Source organism: Ictidomys tridecemlineatus, chromosome 2, assembly GCF_052094955.1.
Source record: "Ictidomys tridecemlineatus isolate mIctTri1 chromosome 2, mIctTri1.hap1, whole genome shotgun sequence".
Taxonomy (NCBI): Eukaryota; Metazoa; Chordata; class Mammalia; order Rodentia; family Sciuridae; genus Ictidomys; species Ictidomys tridecemlineatus.
Genome location: NC_135478.1, coordinates 228,506,775 through 228,529,273, shown reverse-complemented (window position 1 = coordinate 228,529,273; position 22,499 = coordinate 228,506,775). Strand labels below are relative to the sequence as shown.

Here is a 22,499-nt window from a genome sequence, read left to right as displayed (position 1 = left end):
CCCGTCACCTTCTGCCCTCTGTTCCGTTCTCCTGCTTTGGGTGCAGATGGACGCCCTCCTGAACACGGTCTGGGAAGTTGGGGAAGTGTCTCTCTCACTGGTTCCTTGCCCACAGAGGGTAGGGGTCCTAGGTGCGTGTGGTTTGGGGAAATCCTTGAGCTTCTGCTCCCTGTCAGGAAAGGACCGAGGGCGCCGGGGCAGGAGCTCTGGGAGGCTGCTCCCACCTGCCTGGGGCTGGCTCTGGTGCCACGCCCCGTTTCACCTGGAGGGAGGTGACATAGGATCTGCTCGGCATCCAAAAGAAAACTCCCGATGCTTATTCTGGTCCTGTGCTCTCCTGCCCCAACGGCAAGATGAATGCCACTTCAGCTACGGTCACCAGGCCCCGCCAGTCCACCTGGGGCTTGGGAAGGCTCCCCAGAAGCTGCTGAGCTCACAGAGAGCAGAGGACAGTGGCTATCAGAACCAGGCAAGGGCCCCGAAGCCCTGGACGTGTGGACACGAGTCACAGCACCGATGATGGCAACCTGGACGTGTTCCATGTCCCTGGGCGGGTGTCATCACTGCTGGTCACCGGCTAGAACAGTGGAACTCCTGAGAGCAACAGCAGAACGAGCCCATGCAGGTCTGGAGACCTGGGCAGGAAGAGCGGGAGGCGGGAGGGACAGGGCCTCTGACCCCCGCTGCCACGTCCCCCCTGGGTGTGCGCTGACAGCCTGTGACCTTGCACCAAAGCCTGCCCTGAGCACCATTATCGTGTAGAGTGTTCTGGAGGATAGAGATGAGACCACGTCCACTCAAGGTGGAGACCAGAAGGGGTGCAGGTGCAGGAGGGACAGGGCGGGTCACAGGCGGGGAGGAGGAACAGCAGAGTGTCCTCTGCAGGTGGAGTGCTGTTTGTTTCTGGTGGACACCCTGCTGGAGGACTCAGGGCTGTTGGACCTCGGGTCCTCACGTCCCTCTCAGGGTGGTTTTGCACACTCAGGTGAGAGCGTGCCCTGCAGAACTGCACCACGTCCAGTAGGCGGCCATTAAGTGACAAGGATAAAACTCACCACGGGGAGCAGGTCTCACCATCTATTAGAAGACGCCAGTTAAGCCAAGAGAATAAACTCAGACGTGTATCTATCAGTATAATCCCTGAGAGCGTCAAGAGCTGGACGGACGAAGAACCTGGTGGGCCCTCATCAGCCATGAGCTCAGCTGCCCCGAGTCACCTTCCCCACAGACACGCCTGCCCACCGGCTGAGCCAGTCGTCCAGTCAGTGCTCCTAGGACTTCAGGACGTGCCAGGCGCCCTGGCCTAGGAGGGAAGAGGGTGATCACTATGATGTGGGGTGGCCCCAAGCAGCCTGTGGTCAGGGGGCAGAGGACAAGGACACCAGGCAGGTGCTCTGCAGGTGGAAGGTGATGGCCGCAGGGATAATGCTCGGGTATGGAGCGCTCCGGCCACTCTCTATCCATTAAGAGGGGACCCGTGTTTGAGAGTGTCCCTGGTAGTTAAGCAGGCTCTAGCAGGTGGCCCTGGTGGAGGACCGACAGAGCAGCGGGTGCGGGGGTCGCTGTGTGGAAGGACAGGAGGCTCTACTCAGCAGGGCTTCCTGGGTGGCTTCACAAGGATCCCTCCAGGAGGGACCATTCTGTCCCTCAGGCCAAACAGGCCCGTAAGCTGGGGCTCACCTGGGTTCTCAGACTCTTTTACTAAACGCTGCTAACTGTGGACCGGTCTGTGGCTGCTGGGGCAGGAGCCCTCTTGCCAGCATCTGCGGGCTGGGGACCCCTGCCCGGGGCCTGGATCTCGCCTTGAGGAAAGACCTGGCGTCCCCCCAACACCAGGCCTGCAGGCCCATCATGCCCACCTGCCCCTTCAGGTAGGAAAAATGGGGGTGGGTGCCATGGGGGTCCACAGGGAAATCCCTAAGGAGACTCGGAGCTCTTGAGACAACCACTTAACGTCCTGGGAAATACCTGTCTCCTCCCCGAGAAGGAAAACAACATGGAAATCTCATCTAAGATCCTCCTCCTTAAGAAAATAAAACATGAATCACACACACAAACATACGAGCTCACGCTTATCACCATGGACGCAAAGACAAGTCTGCCATTTTATAACAAAACAGCGTCGGCCAGCTCGGAACTGGATTCAAGGAGACGGAAGCCGCCCCTGCACACAGAAATCACACGGGAGGCTGGCTTAAGAGACCTGAATCCCCAGGTCATGAATGCAATAGCCCCAGTAGCAGGGCCAGCGTCATGCCGTCCCTCAGGGGCTCTGGAGTCCTGCTCGGGTGGAAGGCCGGCAACACCTCAGGCAGGAGCAGGGGCGGGAGGGGGGCCCGGCACTGCCCTGCCTGAGGCTCACTCGCTGCCCAGAGTGAGGACATGCCTCCCTCCTCCGTGGGTTGGTGGCCTTGGTCCTGGTCAGGCTGATGCTCTGAGTTTAGAGTTCTCAAATGGCGGGTTTGGACCAAGCCACGAAGAATAAGCAAGTTTCTGAGTAGAAGTGTTAAATAGAGGCATTTTCAGAGAAAGAGGGTGGAGACAGAGGCAGTCAGCTTCCAAGGGTCCTGGTCTGGCCAGGGACACGCAGGCAGAGGTCACGGTCCTGAGGGAAACAGTGGCAGAGCCAGGACCCAGGGAGACACAGGAGGCCTGCAGCGCTGGGGCCTAGGAAATGGGACTTAACCTCTTGGATCAATGGCTTCCTTATTTATAAATAAATATAAAAGCCTCCCTCTCCGAGTGTTGCTAAAGGCTGGGACAGCGTCACCAAGGTATGTGACGTAGCTTTGTTATTTCTGCCACCACAGCTGTTGACTGGCTTTGGGGCCACCAAGGGCCACTGTTTTTGCATATTTCCTGTTGGGACTATGGAGGCTCCAGTAGGAAACCCCAGAAGGAGGTAAGCAGAAGGCAGCTTGGGCTCCGTGGAGGTGCTCAGGATGAGCCGGGAAGGCAGGGGACCAGCGTGAGCAGACTGGGGACGGTCCCTCCCCGAGGAGACGTGGGGTCTGGAAGATGGCAAGGAGAGACAGCAGGGTTTGGCAGTGTGCACAGACAAGACTGTGACTTCTCCGGCTTCTCTCTAAGGGCTTCGCCAAGGCAGGACGATGTGCGTTCTGCACAGTGACTTAGGTGGTGCCTCCTACCATCTCCATCTGCTCAGGAGCCACGAGGGCCCCTTATTCCTGTGGAACCCGCCCTTTCTGCGCACCACCCACGGTCACCACAGCACCAGATGGCCTCCAGGGAACATCTCCACTCTACCCTTGAAGGCTCAATGCACCATAAAAAACTGCAGCCTCCAAAACAGCAGTAGAAAAACCCAAACATTTTAAACTCAAATTCCCCCTTTACTGAGCCCCACAGTTTTGTTGAAAAAAAAAATACTGTTTTTTCAAAATAACAAAAGAGAATAAAGCAAATCAAGTTGGTTTGAACCCTGTGCACTAACTCCAATTTTATCTTCTAAAACATACACTTTCCAGTATCAACCAGCCAGCTGATATTTTCCTACATTCAAAGGAAGCAATTTTCTCCAATTTTACAGTCTCTCCAGTCCTGCATCCTGAGACTCGCAGGGCTCTGTGCTAACAAGTGGGGGCTGATGAGAAATGAGGGGACACACGGCGGGTCTGGCCCAGCACAGGGCTCCCAGCGCGTTGGGACTCCAGTTGAACAGGCTGCAGGGAGGAGGTGGGCCCTGCCTGGGGCTGGAGGCCAGTTCATCAGCGTGTGTCCGCCAGGCAGCCCAGAGATGCTGAGAGGAGGGAGGGAGTCCCTGAAGGATGCAGGTGGTCCAGCCCGCTGGGAGCCCAGGGGCTTATCAGGTTCTCCAAGGTTGGGCCCAGCCTGCCTTCCTAACGGCAGAAGTAGAAGACTTTGCTGGGGTGTCACCCAGAGGCTCCCTGGGTGGCTGTCACAGCCACCTAAGCAAGTCACGGGTCCTATTAACTCGAAGGAGATTGGTGCTGTGGCTCACGGGCGGAAAGAGGAAGGAAAGCTGTCTTTCCCTCTTTCTAGGAACAGCTTTCTTCCTGTTGTGGCCCGTGACAGGGTTAATAAGCCATCTCTGCCGTATGAGTAGTCCGGTTATGGACGTTGATGATGAAAACAGGAGGTGTTCCTATTGGCAGACACAGGGGGCTGTGGGCAGGGCAGTTCTTCTGAGTTTCTTGCTTAGGGAAAGCTGGGACTTGGATTCGGAGATAGAAAGGCTGAGCTGTGATGTCTGCGGGACAGTCAGGAAGCTGGGGAGGGCGGCCTGGTCTGCAGACGCCCAGTTAGATGTCAAGAGTGGGAGCCCTCCAAGACCAGGAGACTGAGAGCCAGAGGGCAGACAGAAGGGGGGACGCCGGAGCCCGAGGCCCAGGCCACCAACGTGAGCAGAGCAGGACAAGGGGAGCCAGCCGCAGGGCCTGCGAGGGTCCACCAGGACTCAGAGACGGAACCTGGGATGCGATGGCCTCAAGCCACCAGAGAACGGTTGCGAAGGGAACAGGGGAATCGTTTCGTCCAGTGCTGCTGGTGCTCAACGAGGAGGTCTGAGAAATGACCACTGAACCCGGCCACCTGGGGGACAGCCAGGATTCCAGTGAGGGGGGTTTCAGGGAGGCCTGACTGGAGTGGCTTCAAGGCAAGAGGAGAAGAATGGGGAGGCCAGGACAGGCAACTGCTTCAAGCTGCCAAAGGGAGCAGAGGGGGCAGGCAGAGCCTGGCGGGAACCCACTCAGCTGGGGGTGTGTTTAAGGTAAGAGAAACGAGAGCACGCTTCTTTCAAATCACCATAATCTAGGGGTGCCTGTAATCCCAGCGACTCAGGAGGCTGAGGCAGGAGGCTCACAAGTTTAAGGCCAGCCTCATCAACTTATTGAGACCCTATCTCACGGGGATGAAGTTTAGTAGTGGGGCCCCCCTGGGTTCAATCCCCAGCACTGGAGGAAATAATCTAATACAGAGCAAAAAAATAATAATAGAAACGTTTGGGAATTCTGGGGAGAAAGTGAAGCCAGTTCACTGGGGTTCCCCAGATGCAGCAGGTGGGGGCAGGCCACCCATGGCTGCGGCTGGGCAGGTGGCAGGAGGGAGAGATGGAGGGGTGGGCTGGGGGTTCCCGAGCTCTTTTCTGGTAGGTTCAGCGGGGAGGAGGCTGAGAGGGGGACAGGGAGTGCTGCCGTGCTCCCATCTCCAGAGGCCTCCTCTGTAGGCCCCAGGGCTGTGGCCACCGCGTGAGGGGAGTCTGCAGGGTTTCAGGTCGTTAAAGGATGTAAAGGCCGCTGTGCCATTCAATTTCAGAAGATGCAGATTTAACAAATGAGCCCATGATATTAAGATGAGGGAGGGGCTCTTAACTCAGCCCAACACAGGGGCCCCTGGTGACCAAAGTGTGTCGACTCTGGACCAGTCACCCCAAGACGAGACCCAGGCTGCCCCTGTTCAAGGTGGTGGTGGACACACACCGAAGACATGGTCCTCTTGCAACGATGGCTGGGTTTCCTTGGCCACCTGGGATTTGCTGCTGGTGTGGGCATCAGAGGGGCACGGAGAGTAAAGGAGGTACTGGGTGGCGATATTCTGGGATGCTCACACCCTCAATCTTGGTTCTAACACGAGGTAGTGGTGGGGCGGCAAAAGGAACTGGCCGGGGAAGGGAGGCCCAATCCCACCAACGTACATAGTTCACACACACTGAGACGGGGTTCAAGTCCGATTCTGTGACTTTCCTACTGTGTGACGTTGACCAAGTTCTGGAAGCACTGCAGCCTCCACTTCCTGTACAATGGGATAAGGGTAGTAGAGAGAACTAAATGACCTTGTGTACAAACAGGGCTTAGCCTAGAGGCGGGGCACGGCCCACAGCAGATGGTATGGATGATGGTGACAATGACGATGGGGGAAGAGGGTCGCTTCATTTACCTTAAACCACTGCGCTTGGCAGGGAGGAAGAGACGGAATGCTCAGGAGGAGGGATGAGCGAAAGAAAAGTGGGGGAGTGGGGAAGGAGACCCATTTATCTCAGATACTTTCCAAAGGGGCTGCTCTTTGGGAAGGCCGGGCCTCTGGTTCCTTCACTGCACTGTGCACTTTAAAAAGGAAGAGCCATCCTGAGGAAGCCCCCGACATGGCAGGTGATCCAGGGGAAGTTGGGGGGCTGTGTCCCGCGTCTGACGTGCCCAGACAGGCAGGCTGGGCACTCTGTGGGCACGTGGGCTCGGACTATTGCTGCTGCTAACCCCCAACTCTGGAGGTAGAAGGGAATTCTGCTGGCTCCCTCCAGAGCCAGGGCACCTCTGGGCCAGGTCCATCACTCACTCATGAAACACAAGCCTCTTGTGCAGTTAACGGTGCCCACCCGGGAGGGCACGCCTCTGTCCCGGGCCTCCACACCTCTGCCTGTGGGTTTTGTGCTTTGTTTTGTTTTTCATATAGAGGGTTGATTCAGGCCAAGTCTGAAACCATGTGATTCCAATAAAAAATACAGAGCTGCGTGGCGTGGGCCCCTGTGGATCTGCCCAGCCTCCTGCCGCCGCCTGAGCCTGGGGCCTGGCTGTCGGCCTCACTTCTGGCCCTGGTTTCCCCCAGTCTGCCTCGCCGCCCACTTTGGTTTCCTTGTTCTCTTAGCCCTGGGCCCTCCTGGTCACGGGGCCAGCTTTCTAGACTTTGGCTTTACCGGGGTCTGCCCTCAGCTTCTCCAGCCAGGCTGACCACTCTTCAGCTCACGCCATCCCTGAAATGCCTTCTCAGGAAGAAGGGGATCCCGCTCTCCTGCCTCCTGCTCGTGAGACCACATGGCTGCTCCAGAACGCGACTTCTGGCTCCTTCAGGACAGGGACCACATTTCCTTCCCAAGACCTGGCCCAGGGCATGCCCCGGGTGCTCCAGGTGCCTGTGCTACCGGCAACACAGCATACAGTGGGTGCCAAGCCAGGGCTCCTCACCATGGAACCCTTTGCTCGCCTCGTGGGGCTCTCTGGGTGCCTCACCCACCTTCACGACCCCTGGCTCTCATTTCTCCTGGTTTTATAAAACACATTCCTTCCAAGAGCCACCTGTTCTTTCAAGCTAAATAAGCTCATCCAAGGGTCAGAATGGACACTGAGTCGTCGTAGAGGACAAAAGAGGAGCAATAACTATGTGGGAGGCTGAGGCCAAGAGGCCTCACTAACTAATTTTTCAGAGTCTGGGGCATGAGGAACGTTTCAGAGGCACTTTGACAGCACAACACACAAGCACACGAGTCACTCTCCCAGAGAGCACAGGGAAAGAGAGCAAAAGTGCAAGTCCAGGAGGTGGACTTCCAATCACAGATGCACTGCTAACCCACTGCGTGACCTTGGACTGGAGACTTGCCCTCTCTGGACCTTATTCATTCTGAAAGTCAGGAAGTAGACTAGGCATTGAACACTACATTGGGAAGGTGTGCCAACCTGAGGGTTAACTCTCAAGGTCAACTGCACCGAATGCTAATAGCAGCCCTGGAGATCACAGGCGAGGCGCCGCCGCCGGGAGCATGAACAGGCATCGACATCTGGCTCCCATGGATGCAATCGCCCGGTTTCAGGCCCAGATAGGGGAGAAAGATCATGTCCAGTTCCAGCAAAATATGAATACGTGGCTTTCCATCCCTAATTCTTTGTTTTGCTATTGAAAAGACAAATCCCTCAAACAAGAAACCTAGATTTGATCCGGTTTAAACCTCAAGGGAAAACAGATGGATCCCACCTGCACACCAGGCTCCCTGCACCTCTCTCCGGTCCCTCTGCTCAGAGAAGGGAGAGCAGGAGCAGCAGAGAGCCAGGACCAGGCGGGGGCAGCTCAGCTGCTCTCCGGGGCCCTGTTGCCTAGCAACGTGGCACATCTGGCCTGAGCGACAATGGCTCTGTGAGAGCGGACGGAGGTCCTCGCAGCCGATTCTCATGAAGCACAGGCGGAGGAGGCACAGTGTGAGGAGCCCACCTTCCAGACGCCACTGCTGTCACAGGAAAGCCCTGCCCGTGGACAGGCCCTGCAGCCTGAGCCCGACCCTGGGGAGGACGGGGCAGGGAGGGCGCGAGACTCACCACTTATCCACTTGGCCTCGGGGTCGTGGAGTTTGAGATCTTCACTGAAGAGGTCTTCCACGGTGACCTTCTTCTTCTGGGACAGACTGTTGTCTTCCGCTAGAAAAGAGGAGGCAGAGGGTCAGACCTGCTTTTTAATCAATAAAGATGGACCGCAACACATCCTGATGGCCATTCGGAAATAGCACCTACAGTGAAACACAGACGGCCGGCCTTGGTTTCTGTTGTTCATTAAATTACCAAAAACTCTGGTGAAGGGGCTGGGCTGTAGCCCAGGGGAGGGCACTCGCCCTGCACGTGGAGGGCACTGGGTTCCATCCTCAGCACCACATAAAAAATAAAATCAAGGCATTGTATCCATTTACAACTAAAACCCAGAACAGAACAAAAGTGTGGTAAGGCGTCATGAATCAGAACAGCCCCTTCTCACTCCTACTGGAACACATAAATGACCATATCTGGGGGTAGAGCAAATGACTGTGTCAAGGCTGAGCAAGGGGGAGGCACAGAGGTCAGAATGGAGCCCTCGGCCAGGTGCAGGTGCCTGTGCGGCAAACACTCACTGACACCATTAATCACAGGCGGCATGGCGATTTCTGAGTGTTGAGAGCCACAACCAGGTCAAGATGGCGCCTGGCATTTTGCCAGAAGGAGTGGTTGAGGGGTAGCGCCAGGAAGCCATTAAGATGATGATAATTAAGTTAAGCTGAGTATAATCATTAAGATAATGACTGATTGCTGGAACTGGATGATGCTGGACTGGGGCAAGCTGTGTATTCAGTTGTGTATATGAACCTCTGCTGTCCCGAAATAAGGTGGCTCCTGCTACCTCGGGTGCCCTCTGCTTTTGAGTTCTCGTGGAGTTCTTGCGGAGTTCCTGTTCAGTTCCCGTTGAGTTCCCATTGAGTTCTTGCAGAGTTCCCGTTGGTTCTTGCGGAGTTTCGGTTGAGTTCTGGTGGAGTTCCCATTGGGTTCAGGCAATAAAGTAGTTCCTGTTTACCTACAAGTGGCTGGTGACCTCCCTGTTATTTGTGCCCAGCCAGACTGTGGCATCTGAGAACATGGAGGCACCCAGATGCTCCGTGGGTATTTACTCTCTGTGGGCTTCCTAGTCCCTGGTGTCTCTGGGTGGGGGTTCCTCCCGTCCAGATACCTGTGTGCCGGCTCCCAGACCCTGCCCTGCCCCCTCTCGACTCCCAGGCTCAGGCGGGCCCTGGATAAGCCGTGAAGGAACTTCTCTAAAACCTGCCCAGGAGGGACCCTCCGCTAACGGCACTGGCTGCCGGGGCTTGGAAGACCTGGTAGCCCTTCCCCACCTCCAGAGGGCGAAGTTTCTGGGATTTAGCTCCTCCTCAGAAGAGCCACAAAATCCCTTTTATCTGCTTTGAAAAGATGCAGGATCTGGGAGCCTGAGCTAACAGAGGGACCTGGAGGACAGTCCACCTGACCAGCTCCCTTCCTCCGCCTTCGCGGCTCCCCCCAGCGGCCTCCCCCAGGCACAGGAACCAGATGAGCAGGGCAGGCTGGGAGTCGGCTGTCTGCACTGTCACCTGTCTGGGGAGGAGCTGACCCCCAGCCTGCTGACCAGGGACTCCTTCAGTGAGACCATTTCTGACCGACGCTGTCCTCTAGAGAGCTTCTGTGGCCCTGCCCAGTGCAGTGAACGTCACTGCACTTTCCTCAAGACCTGGTCCCCGTGCCCTCGACTCTGCAGTGCTGCCAGGGGGTGGGACCGTCAGGGGCTCGGGTCACTGCGTCCCTGCCTGTGACGTCCGCTCCTGGTCCGTCTGTGATCCTCCGCGTCACGGGCTGCCAGGGTGCTGGTCCTCGGCACTACACGTTGCCTGCTTTAATCTCGGGGTTCAAGGCCGTGGGGCCGGGAGGCTAGCAGGGAGTTCTGTGGGAATCGTGTGATGAGGCAGAATACGCGTCTGCTCAGCAAATCCCCCGAGTTTCTGAGACTGTCTCACCGCCTCCCATTGCTTTCTTTTGGCCTCTGGAGGTTACGGTTTATTGAAGTTATCTGAAAAGCCATGTTTTCCTTTATGTCTTGGTTGATTTCTTGACTGTCAAATAGGCTCATTGGATACAAAAGTCTTTTGAAAGGTGCAGAGTGATGTGATTCAAGGGGTCTCACTGGGACAGGAGCACCTGTGGGGGTGTCCAGGTGCTGCCCACGACGTGGAAGCCAGCCAAGCGCTTTCCCTGTGCCCCTGAAGCAGGCCTGGGAGGGCTCGGCTGACCCAGGAGCTCTGCTCAGGAAAGACGGTTAGACCTGAGCACGTTACGGACCCCAGGATCTCATCTCCTGTGCTGTGGCCTGGATCTCATCTCCTGTGCTGTGGCCTGGATCTCATCTCCTGTGCTGTGGCCTGGATCTCATCTCCTGTGCTGTGTCCTGGATCTCATCTCCTGTGCTGTGGCCTGGATCTCATCTCCTGTGCTGTGACCGGGATCTCATCTCCTGTGCTGTGGCCGGGATCTCATCTCCTGTGCTGTGGCCGGGATCTCATCTCCTGTGCTGTGACCTGGATCTCATCTCCTGTGCTGTGGCCTGGATCTCATCTCCTGTGCTGTGGCCTGGATCTCATCTCCTGTGCTGTGGCCTGGATCTCATCTCCTGTGCTGTGGCCTGGATCTCATCTCCTGTGCTGTGACCTGGATCTCATCTCCTGTGCTGTGGCCGGGATCTCATCTCCTGTGCTGTGGCCTGGATCTCATCTCCTGTGCTGTGGCCTGGATCTAATCTCCTGTGCTGTGGCCTGGCAACTAAGAGCTGTGGACACTTCCCAGACCACACATGTGGCCACAAGACAAACAACCACTAAAACCCGAACGTCAGGCCCCCAGGAAGACGGTAGCTCTCCAGGCTGAGGTCTTCACACGCAGAATAAGACACAGTGTGAGGCTCCCGAAGACCCACCGTGGGAAGGAGAGGTGGAGGGGAATTTGTCCACTTGCTAAATCTCTTTTTCACAGATGTGTTTAAAAGTCTTTCTTGGTTTCTAAAGCTACTTTGAGAAGGTACAGAGCACTGCGGGGGCAGGCTGTGGCGAAGGCGCTGTGGTCTGTGCTCTTCAGAGTGCTCCATTTGGCTGAGGCCAGGGCTCAGAGGTAGAGCGCTCGCCTCGCATGTGAGAGGCACTGGGCTCCGTCCTCACAGCACATAAAAATAAAATAAAGATGGTGTCCACCTAAAGCTAAAAAAAGGAATAGTTTTTAAAAAAAATTACTCCATTTAGGACAGAAACTTTGTCAGCAATTAGCTCCGCCTCTTGAAGGCGCTCCCTGTGGGCCCCCTGGGTGGCTGAGACCCACGTTCCACGACCAGCCAAACCCTGGCTTCAGTCCACACAGCCCCCCAGGCCTCGAGGGGCGGCAGGCACGAGTGATGCACGTTCCACGGACCACGTGACCCCGAAGACCCCCAGTGGAGAGACCCACGTCTGCTGCACCTGCTCAGGAGCCCTGGCAACCAAAGTCCAGGGGAGCCCAGGACCTAGCAGTGATGGAGCTCGGGGCAGGGAGAGCCACTGGGCTGACGGTCTAGGGGACCAGGGATGGAGAAAGCGGGAGGGGTTCTGGGGAGGGCTCCTAAAGAGAGAACCAAATGGCGAGACAAAGGAGGTAAGAGGACATGGGGTGGGGGGACGGCGGGGAGAGGGCGGGGCTGCAGCTGCTCACCAAGTCCTGGGCCTGCTGCGTCCAGGGCCCTGGGCAGGAGAGCTGGGAGGAAGGGCAGCCTCTCCCACCTGAGCTGTCCTGAGGTTCCGTCTGAAAAGGTGGCTGCTGCACTTCGCCTTCCAGTCCTGGTTAGAGGTTAATTATGGCCATTCCTGGCCCAAGCATGGCCACCTGCCCGTCAGAAACGTTCCCAACAATGACCTCATCCCTCGCAGCTGCTCCGTCCTCCTGTCCCTGCCTTCCTGAGTCCCAGCTGGCCTGCAGGAGCTGACCTGGACATCTCTCCTGGTTCTCTGCAGGCCCCTCCGGGTCAGTCTCCCAGGTGCCCGCCTCTCCTCCTGCCTGCCTGGACCCTTCTCACCCAGTGGCTGGGTTTTTAAGTACTTATATTTCTAAATTTCCTAATTAGCTCTTCTCAAGATCCTCTACTCTAATTATTTTATAGTTTCAATCTCCTTAATCACATCAATAATTCTTTTAAAAACCTGAGATGCCTTTTTCTGTTTTCCCTATGGATTGAAGTTCTCTGGACCTCAATTTTCATGAACTGTTCTCCTGCATCAGGACATGCGTTCTGTGGGGACTTGGTCCCCAGCTTGTCACAGTGTCCTGGTCATGAGACACTCTCAGCTATGTGCTTGAGATGGCGTTGGGCAGTCTGGCAACGCTGTCTGGATAGTGGCTCTCAACCAGGTCTCACGTGGCCATTTGGGCCAGAGCCCTGTGCCCAGGTTTTAGGGGAGGGTCAGCCTCTGGCCTCTCCTGGACACCAGCATGGCAGCCTTCCTGTCGAGCCCGACTTTGGCCTATGTGCCCGGAGGGGCCAGGGACTCGGCCTGGCTTCCTGGGCAGGTCTCTCCTTGCTCTTCTCACACCAGGCAGGTGAAGACCCTGCTCTTGTTGTGAAATCCACGATGTGTTTCTTGTTTATTTTCCTACCACTTCTACATATTTGAAGCCCAAACCCAGAAGACACGCGTGTTGAAGCCTCCACTTGAACAGGAAGTCAGCAGCTAGCTGGAGGTAGAGGAAGTGGTGAGGTTTTGATGGAATTTGGGGATCACAGAAAAGCCAGGTTTCTTTCAGCCCTTTAGCTCCTTGTGTTGCAGACAGTCCCTCAGCTCTTCTGACTGCTGTGTGGCCACGCTGGCCCCCGCAGGGATGGAGTCTCTTTAGGGTCAGTGCATCTGGCAAGCCGCTCAGCCGCCCCTTCGTTCCTAAGATATTTGTCCAAGAGCAACGCTCTTCAATGTAAACCCGTCAGAGAACGCTTTGGAACTTCTCTGGACACTTTTAAACTAGGAACAGATCCCTTCACCCTAAGATGGGTCAAATCTGGGGGCAGCCTGGCTGCTCATGGTGCCACCGACCTCCACCAGGGCAGGGGAGTGCCTGGCAAGTCTGCCAAAGGGACGGGTCCCCCCAGGTCAGAGACGGCTTGCAAGCTTCTGCTTCTGTGAGCAAGCGGAGCAGCTGTCACCCTACGCTCCACTCTGCAGAGTGCGAGGTATATTACCCCTCGAGAGGCCCGCCAGAGTGGGAGGCAGGAAAGGCTCTCAGGGAAGTAAGCTGGGCACTGGAGGCTGCATGGCTCTCCCCCAGTGTGGGCAGCTAGGTGGCAGCCACCAAGAGCTGGGACCGCAGAACCCTACGGAGACAGACAACGGCGGGTTAGAGAGGTCAGACTTCAAGGGGAGACAGAACCCTGTGCCTCGCCCAGAGCCGAGCGTTTTTTCTATTTTGAATGTTTGTCTTTCCTATGAATGTTGATCATATTTGTTTGCTCTCTTACAAACACGTCATCAGAAGAACAGGTGGGGACCAAAGAGGTTGCCAGTTTTCAGTGTTTAAATTCCCGAGTCCAACGAGGTTGCTTTGCAGAAAATCTGTTCGTTAACAATGAGCCTGAAGTGGGTGCGGCTGGGGGAGGAGGAACGGGCTGCCTGAGACCTGAGACCCTCCGTCCACTCGGCCAGTGTGCAGACGGCTGGACACCCTGGGCCAGGCACAGCTAGGCGCTGGACCAGCCCTTCCAATTAGACCTTTATTTTTTAGGTAACAGAAGTGCGGTCGATACCTGTTGTAGATACTACTCCTGTTTCCTTGGTAGATTTTCATCCTAATGAAAGATGAAATTTATAACATGCTGCGTCATCAACAGGCCAAGAACAATGAGATGCAGAACCAGGCGGCCTCTCGCAAGTCGCCCTGAGACCCCCGGGATTTCTGACCGACTCTGAATTCCACTGTCCAGCTGTGGCAGACTGCTCACCCGCTGACGTGTGTCCAGGGAGCGCTCCTCCCTGTGCAGTCTGACTCCAGACACATCAGAACACGTTCCTCTGGAGAAATGGCTCCTGAACAGCCCAACCTCGCAGGCAGGAAACTAAACTGCACAGTCTGCAGGAGACTCACATGAAACCACCGCAATGGTTTGAATCTAGAATCCTACAAAGGCTCATGCATTGATGGCTGGTCCCATGCAGCCATGACCAGAGGTGGGGCCTTGGGAGGTGACTGGATCATGGGGTTCTGACCTCATCAGTGGGTGAAGCCACTGGTAGGTTCATAATTAGATGATGACTACAAGGCGGTGGAAACTGGGGGGGGGAGCGCTAGTTGAGGAAGCAGGTGCTTGGGGTCATGGCCTCACAGGTGCTATTTTGTCCCTTTCCTCTCTCTTTTTTCTCTCTGCCTCTGGCTACCATGAAACTTTGTTCCTCCATGATGCCTCTCCTAGGCCCAGAAACAACAGTCAGGTGACTATGGATGGATAGCTCTCACGCTCTCAGCCATGAGAAACCTTCCTTCTCTTAAATTGGCTTTTCTCGAGTGTTTTGTCACAGCGATGGAGAGCTAACCACCTTATATGAGCAAGAGTAGAAGAGCTATAGGGAAATCCACCATTGACACCTCTGTGGAATATATTTATTTTTGACTTGAAGAGTTGGCCAGGCCTCTTTTTTTTTTTTAAAGTCTACATTACTGGGAATGATTTTTTCCCCTCTTCTTTTTAAGATAGGAATCATGACTTCATCTTCTAAGGGTTTTGGCACATTGCAGATGTGGTTGATTTCATATGAATGAAGAAAGCATTTGTTTCTACAATCTATACCTTTGCTTTTAGTCTTGCTTTTTTAAATAGTAAAGTCTTTGTGTTACTGAAGTATAGTACTTGTGGTCTAGCTAAAGCATATGTGCATGAAAAGTCCCAGATGTTGCTTCATATTAAATGCTTTTTCTTATAAGTCCACAGGTCCTTAAAAGCATACAAAGAACTAGTAGCACGATATTAAAATTAGACACATTTCACTTTTATTGAAATGCCGGAAATTGAGTTATCAGTTTTAATCCACATACCCTGTACGTTTTTTTTTTAATATTCTAACATCTAATTTTTTTAAAATCTTCAGCTACAGGGAAGGTAGCCATTCCTCTGCGTGTGTTTAACTCCATTCCTTTAGCAATAGGAAACAAATCTCTTCCTTCAACAAGTTACAGCCCCTGGCCACCTGTGACTTCGCACAACACACAGGTTGACGGGTTTACTACCTATTTTTAAAGATAAAGCTCACGTGACCTAAAATTCACCCTCTGGATGTGCACAAATCCATTATGTTGGAACCGTTAGAGTCATGAGGACATGACCGTGACCTCGGTTCATCACACTTTCCCTGCCCCAGAGGGAGCCGTGAGCTGTCTCTTCCCACCGCTGCGCCTCTCCTCCGTCTCCCTCTCTGGCTGTTGTGGACATCCCTGTAGCTGAAGGGCGGCCAGTACCATGGTCACGTGGCTGCAGCAGGCCGCAGGTGGAGCACCTCGGCGCTTCAGGACCAGCTGGGTGCCGCCACGGCCTCCCTGCTGGCCGCTCGCAGGCTCCTGGTCCGTGTCCATTGGAGGAGCGCCTCAGGCTGCCCAGCTTGCAAACATATGGCAATTAAAATCTCCCCTGTGCAGAGGGCAGAAGTGGGGGCTGTGACGGAGCAGCCTGGGGCTAAGGGCTCTGGAAGACCGTGGGCCAGCGCTCAGCCACACAAAGGCTCTGGAAGCCACAGCGTGTGACTCATGTGTCCCCACCCCACCCAGGCATTTCTGTAGGCTCCTCCGCGGAGCCTTTGTCAAAGAAAGGCCCCCGTGACACACACAGGAGACCCACAGCTGCCCGAGGATTTGTTATGCTGGACTGAGGGGAGAGAGATGGTGAAACAGAATCTGCTGGACCCCACGCGCCGGGCAGAGCCAGGCTGACCACACTGCCTGCTACAGCCAGGCTCCCTCCCTGGACAAGCCCCAGGGCGGCCCGCGAGCCCCGGGACATGACCGCAGCTGGGCAGCCTCAGAGCGTCCCCAGTGCCTTTAGAGACTCTGGGAACTGGCGGCACTCATCTCCCTTCCGTTTCCCGCTCTGAGCAGGCACGTCTGCGGTGGTCACCTGCCCATCCCAGTGCCGTGTCTTAGGAAAGGACCCTCATTGCTTCACTTCACAGATCCCCCAGGATGACTCCTGCCCAGGACGGGGCCTTCCCAAAGCCTCAGCCACACTCTCAGAGGCCTGAGGAGCTCTGGGACCTCGGAGCCAATGGCCTTCTGGACTTGGAGTCGATGTGGAATAGGAGGGATTCCTGGGGCCTAGGCTGCAGCGAAGGACTGTCCTCTACACAGAGATAGTTAAGGACACCACTGTGCGTGTCAACAACGGTTTCCACTGGGATTCACGTCCAGCCTTCCGTTGGTGGTCTGTGGACACGGACATGCAGACCTAATAGGAAGAAGCACTTGAATGATAAACACTTGTTCAAAGGGGAAACGGAAGCCATGAACCCAGGGACTGGTCACGGAACAGGCAGAGAAAAGGGTCATCATTGTTTTGATGTTTGTCGGTCAGCCCAATGTCGTTTTCTACTGTTTAATTTTTAGTATTTACATTTATGATTTGTACAATAAAAATGAATCGATCCATGTAGGAGTCGCGAGCAGATCCTCAGACCCAGGTTCGGATCCTGAGTCAGCACACGTTTCCATGATGCGTCAAGGCCGAGGTCCGCCAAAGTCACCTTCCCTGTGATTGTACTGTTTGCAGCATGAGCAGAGGGCGCAGTGCCCCTGGGTAGAGAAGGGGCAGGTGGCCAAGTCTGCAGTGCCCAGATAGATTCAAAGGACCCGAACGCCTGCACCATGCAGCGAGTCCCAGACACACGCGGTCTAAGAGGGTGGCTTACTTCATCTGTCCTACAGATGTGTACATTCCATTCGGATTTTGTTGGCTCTGTGGGTTGACCTCTCCTTAATGTGCTAGGGCCTGTTGATTCAGTACAGAGGGTGAGGGGAGCTCGAGTCTGCCGAATGCATAAAAGGAAAGGGTAATAAAAATGAGGCGTGCTGAGTGAGCTGTCTTCCTCCAGATTTTAAAGCTCATCAGTGGTCAACTCAACTTCCATTCCCTCCTTCATGGCAAGATGATACAGAACCAAGTCTTGACCCGTAGCACCAGGAGCATGGTTTCTGCTGTGGACTGTCGGAGGAGGGGAGAGGACAAGGCAGCAGGGCAGGGACCGGAGCCTGCACGTCTCCTTCTGGTTCCATCTCTGGCCCACAACCTGGACAGCCTGCAAGGCAGGGAGCTGATGGGTGGGCAAAGCCATCTGTTGGCCCTGTGTCCATCAGTGTCCTGTCCTGGCTGCAACAAAGCTCCACAGCGCCCCGAGGCAGGAGTCGGAAATCAGTCCCACTGGGTCCAAATCAGCCAGCTGGGCTGCCCACCAAGGTGCTCGGGAAGCCCGTGCCTTCCAGCTCCTGGTGGCTGTCGGTGTTCCTTGGCTGGCCCACTGGGCACAGGATCATCTCCTCTCAGTCTATGTGGAGTCCCCTTCTCTCATGGCCCTTGGTGCCCAGTGGATAATGCAGAATGATCCCCATCTCGAGATGGACGACGTGACCACACCAGACCCTCCACCCTTGGACATGGTACCAGCACTCAGCCTCCAGGGATTTGAACGTGACGTCTTTTTGGTGTGTGGTGGGTTAACACCCCCATCCCTGGTGGCCTCTCTCCCACTTCCCACTAACAGCTTTGGGAGTCGACCCCTGCAGAAGCGACAGTCACTGAATTTAAAGAAAACAGGCAGGAAGTGTCTGCATAAGAGAAACGCGAGAGACGGAGCACACTGGGGTCTGTGCGCCCCCCGGAACCTAGGCTTCGGGGATTGCAGGACCTTGCTTGCGAACACGGAGTTCATTCTGAAGGCAACCGGATTTGGGGAACTCGACACAGCCCTGTGGGAAGGTGCAGGCCCTCGGCTCCAGGAGAAGGCCGGCCACTTCAGCCTGGACGCCCCCGAGGCCTCGCCGCTGGCTTCACTTTGGGCCACTTCTCCCCTGTTCTCTGATTTTCTGATGTGATGGGTGTCTGTGTCCCCGACCCTGAGCTGGCAACTCAACTCACACTCCTCAACCGCTGCCTTTGGACCTGGCCCGAATGAAGGTCCCTAAAGAGCAATCAGCAGGCCCTTGGAGCACGTGGCCCCGAACATTCTCAAAACTCATCTGGAACTTGCCAAGAGACTCTCCTCTAAACCCAGCCATGGACGCCCCGGAGGCCAGGGTGCCAAGGTGACATCTGCCCTTTTCCATGGAGAGCACCTGTGCCCTGGAGCGGGCTGCAGGTGCAGCCGGGCCTGGAACGTGCCCCTCGTGGGTAAACACTCAGGCACTCGCCTGGGCTCACGGTCTTCCCGCGAGCATGAATGATCAGCACCGATGGCCATCCTTTAGAAAAATGGCCCTTTAGCGTAGGAGTCAATAAATAAGCAAGGCACACCTACACTCCTCTGGAATTCATGATGGAAAGTCAGAAGAGAGATGCGAAGACGCTCTCGGGGCCCGCGTCTCCGTACTCGGATGCCTGCAGCTCCCTGGAAGGTCAGCTGCAGGGGGAACTCGTCTTCCCTCCACCAGCCGCTGTCCGATGCCCTCTTCCCAGATGGTTTCAATGTCAGATGATTCAATCTCGCTGTCCAAGTTCCCGGAATGCAGACTGCATCCTGAGGAATCCGTAAGTCAAGGGTCTTCTTTGTGGCAGACACCGGCTGCCCCTCAAGAGCCATCTCCTGGCTGCCCTCTTCCCAGTGGGGGACGAGGCCTGTGAGATGCCTCCTTCCCAGCACCCTCCAGCCACGTCTCCAGGCAACAGTGCCACCGCAAATAAGCTGCCTCCTGGCTTCTCCTGGGGAACTGATTCCTCCACGGTGGAGAGAGAAGTCCCCCGCTCCTGCCCACATGAGCATGTGCTAGTGAGGCTGCTGCAGCCTCTCAGGGCCAAGGGGCAGCGGCGAAGGGTAGAGACAACCTAGCCTGGGTGTCCTGAGCCACGGCATCACCCTGGGACCTGTTCTGTGCCACCCTGCAGACACCGAGGACCTAACAATGTATGCAGCTGCCTGGTACTCGCAGACACATGCATCTCCACTGAGGTCATCTGGGCTTGCCTGAGTGCTCAAGCAGATGCCAAGATGGCCCATGGCCGGGCTGATCAGTCTGGGAACTTTGTGAAACTCAGCCAGTGTTTGTCTGCTCTCGGGTGCCCTTTCTCTCTCCCCCAGGGATAAAATAATGTTTTCATTAGATTCTGGAAACGGTTCTCATGCAGAACTTGGCATAGACCGTGGAACAAGTAGAGACCAGCCTGAAATCCAGAGCCTGCTATCCCAGACTCTCCCAATCTGGCCTCCCCACCCCTGGACTCCTGACCCTCCCCATGATTCCCTCACCCTCCAGCCCAGGCGTGTTCCTTCAGTGGCCACTTACGATGGCCCAGGGTGGCCCTTCCTCTTGGAGTTCCTTCTACCTCGGGTGGACCTTTCAGCACCTTTAATGGCTCATTTTCCACGAAGCCCACCAGAAATGCCCCTGTTCTCACCAGTCTCTCTTGTACCCTGGACTATCACAACTGTCACCTGCTGCTGTGGTCTGGACAAGAAGCCCCCCAGGACTCCCGTGTTGAAGGGAGTCCCCAGTGCAGCATGTTCAGAGGTGGGGCTTTGGGAAGTGCTTGCATCATGGGGGCTCTGACCTTGGCACTGGATAATCCACTGGTAGCTAAAGAGAGGACTGGAAGGTGGAGCTGTAGGAGTACTAGGTCACTGGGGCGTGCCCTGGAGGGGCAGTTAGTGTCTCCAGGTCCTTCTCTCTCTGCTTCCTGGCTCCAGGAGCTGAGCAGATTTCTTCCACACCCCCTTCCACCACGGTGCTCCGCCCCACGTCAGGCCCAGAGCAAGGGAGCCGTCAGCCAGGGCCTGAACCTCTGAAGCTACAAGCCAAAGCAGATCTGAGCTGTTTTTCTCAGGTGCTTGTCACAGAGGGGAAGAGCTGACTGACACCTGCAGTACCCGCTCACAGCCCTCAGTCTCCATTAGCACTAACGAGGAACCCTGGGCAGAAACGGCATTAGCCACAGCAGCCGCCGCAGCAGAGCAGACCTCTGTCCCATGAGGAGAGCCGACAAACCCACCTATCACTCTGCCGGCAGATGGGTGTGACAGCACCAAGGAGCTGTCCCTGTGCTAATGCCCAGCACCAGGGGCCCACGCAAGTCACCTGGGCTTCCTCTGATGAGACGCCTGGGCCAGGTGTTGGGGACGGAGGAAATGCGACAGGATTGGATGGTGGGGGTGGGGGTGTTCAGGGAGAAGAGGGAGAAGGGCCTAGAAGGTGCGGGGCAAGCGCCTGGTTCTCCAGGACTCGGGCAGTCATGGGGAGCACGTGACTTGTTGGAGTGCACACAAGGCTCTTCCACCACTGACCGGTTGGCGGTTTCCATGGGCAGCGTGTGGGGCTGTAGGATGAGATAACCCGATTCCAGGCAGAAGCTGGGCACCTGTCAATGACTCTCACTCACACAGTGGTCAAAGGACCAGGCACAAAGCATGCACCTTCTATGATTAAGTTTAGGATGCAAATGTAAAAAAGTCTAAAACTTGAGAAACGATTCCAAGACATCAGACATGAGGTTCCCCGGGAAGGGACCCCTCATGAGGGAGGCACGAGGGGCCGTCTGGGCTGCTGGCTGCATTCTGGCTGCATCCCACCCCTCTCCCTGTGCACGGAGAGAGAGAATACTCACAAATACCCACATACATGGCAAGCAAATGTTCTATTTGTATGTCATATATAATGTATGTCCTTTTATGTATATTACTAATAAAATGCTTTAAGATATTGTTTTCCAGAATTTTAAAAAGATAAGCTGAGGTTGAGCAGTGTGGTCAGACGTTACACCCACCTCAAACAGCAATGCCATTTTAATTCCACAAAAGCAATCTGTACGTTCCCACCCAAAGACTACCTGCCACATTTCCTATTCGGATCAGCTGTCCTTGGCCTGACCCTAACCTCTTCCGTCAGTATGACTTCCCAGGGTCCACAGTTCTCCCTGTGCATACCTCCTGGCTGTGGCTGGCCGTGGTCTAGTGTGCCACCACACTGCTGCCACCTTGGTCCAGGAATCCCCAAACATTAAATGCCAGGGAGGTTATAAAGCCACGACACCCTGCAGGTTCTTAGACTCCATTATAGAGACTGTGCCAGTGCAGAATAGCACGGTCCTCGTCATCTGAATGCAAGAATCGTAGCTGCCCCCAAGCCACCTGTGTCTATGACGCATCACAGCCTCACAGTTAATATCAGAAAGTGTAAAAGGAAACTCGGAGTCTATTACTCCAAAGAGAAATTTAGAGAAGAGCACAGACCAGCAAGGGAGAAATGAATCACAAAATTGAAAAGGACACATTCTCATCTGGTGACTCCCTTTGGAGGTAAAATTGCCTTAAACACTTTTAATTTGATTTCTGAAACATCAGTTGTGCATAACGGGCGGTAATTAGGCTGCACACAGAACGAGCTGCCTGGATGCTCAGGATGGCCCCGAGACCCTTCCAGACCCGAGGGACCCATGGGCCTTGCACGCTCACCAGGCCCTTCTCCCTGAGCTAAGAGGAGGCCCACGTGGGCTGGCACAGCCCCACAGAGAGGCTGAGTCCAGTGGGTTCAGAATGGACAAGGAAAAGCAGGGAGGGAGACCTGAGTTTCCAGAATTCACGACTGGGAACTGGAGTATTTGGAAAAAAACAATTGTTTTAAGTGCGTATGACAATTTCTAAGTCTGCCAAAATGGAGGCAGTGTGGGGTGGGAGCCAGGGGCCGTGGGCGTCACCAAGGCAGTGTGCAGAGTCCCCAAAGTGCCGCTGCTCTTCCTGGGACTCGCCCCATGTGGAGACTGAACACACCGCTTCCTCAGGTGGACGCTGCCCCTGCCCTTGGTCATGTCCTGGTCAGCAGGTCAACGTTCCAGTTATCTGCCCAATTCATTAGGGGTGTCCTCCTTAAAGGAAAAGGGACAGTCAAGCACATGTCCCAGAATGCCCCCTTCTATCCCCCCCACACCTTTCTTGACAAGGTAAGAAGTAATGAGAGAAGTCCCATCCAGAATGCCCAGACGCACATTATCCTGATGGACACTGGCTTTCTGTCACCAGTGCTTGGAGCAGGGCAGTGCTATCTTAGAAAGATGCCGGGTGGCGCCGCTGCCTTTGTAGAGTGACTTATCCACCCCCTCCCTGTGGTAGATGGCATGGGTCAGAGCCCCATGGAGAAGAGTGCTGGCCCAGGTGGCTGCCCCCGGGCAGTGTCACCAGGGACAGGAGGCGCTACCTTCTGGTCAGGCACTGGAGCACGGCAGGACGGCATGTGGCAGAAGCACAC

General features: G+C 55.4%; 1 protein-coding gene across 6 annotated transcripts in view; it reads right to left on the bottom strand.

The window, feature by feature from the left end:
* Dpp6 (dipeptidyl peptidase like 6) overlaps nucleotides 1-22,499 on the bottom strand; it is an 860,191-nt gene that overhangs the window by 309,921 nt on the left and 527,771 nt on the right. For all 6 annotated transcript variants that reach the window (XM_078040897.1, XM_078040899.1, XM_078040896.1 and 3 more), the window contains exon 3: nucleotides 8,061-8,159. In XM_078040897.1, coding sequence (XP_077897023.1) covers nucleotides 8,061-8,159 — 99 coding nt within the window. The remainder of the gene's footprint in view (nucleotides 1-8,060; nucleotides 8,160-22,499) is intronic.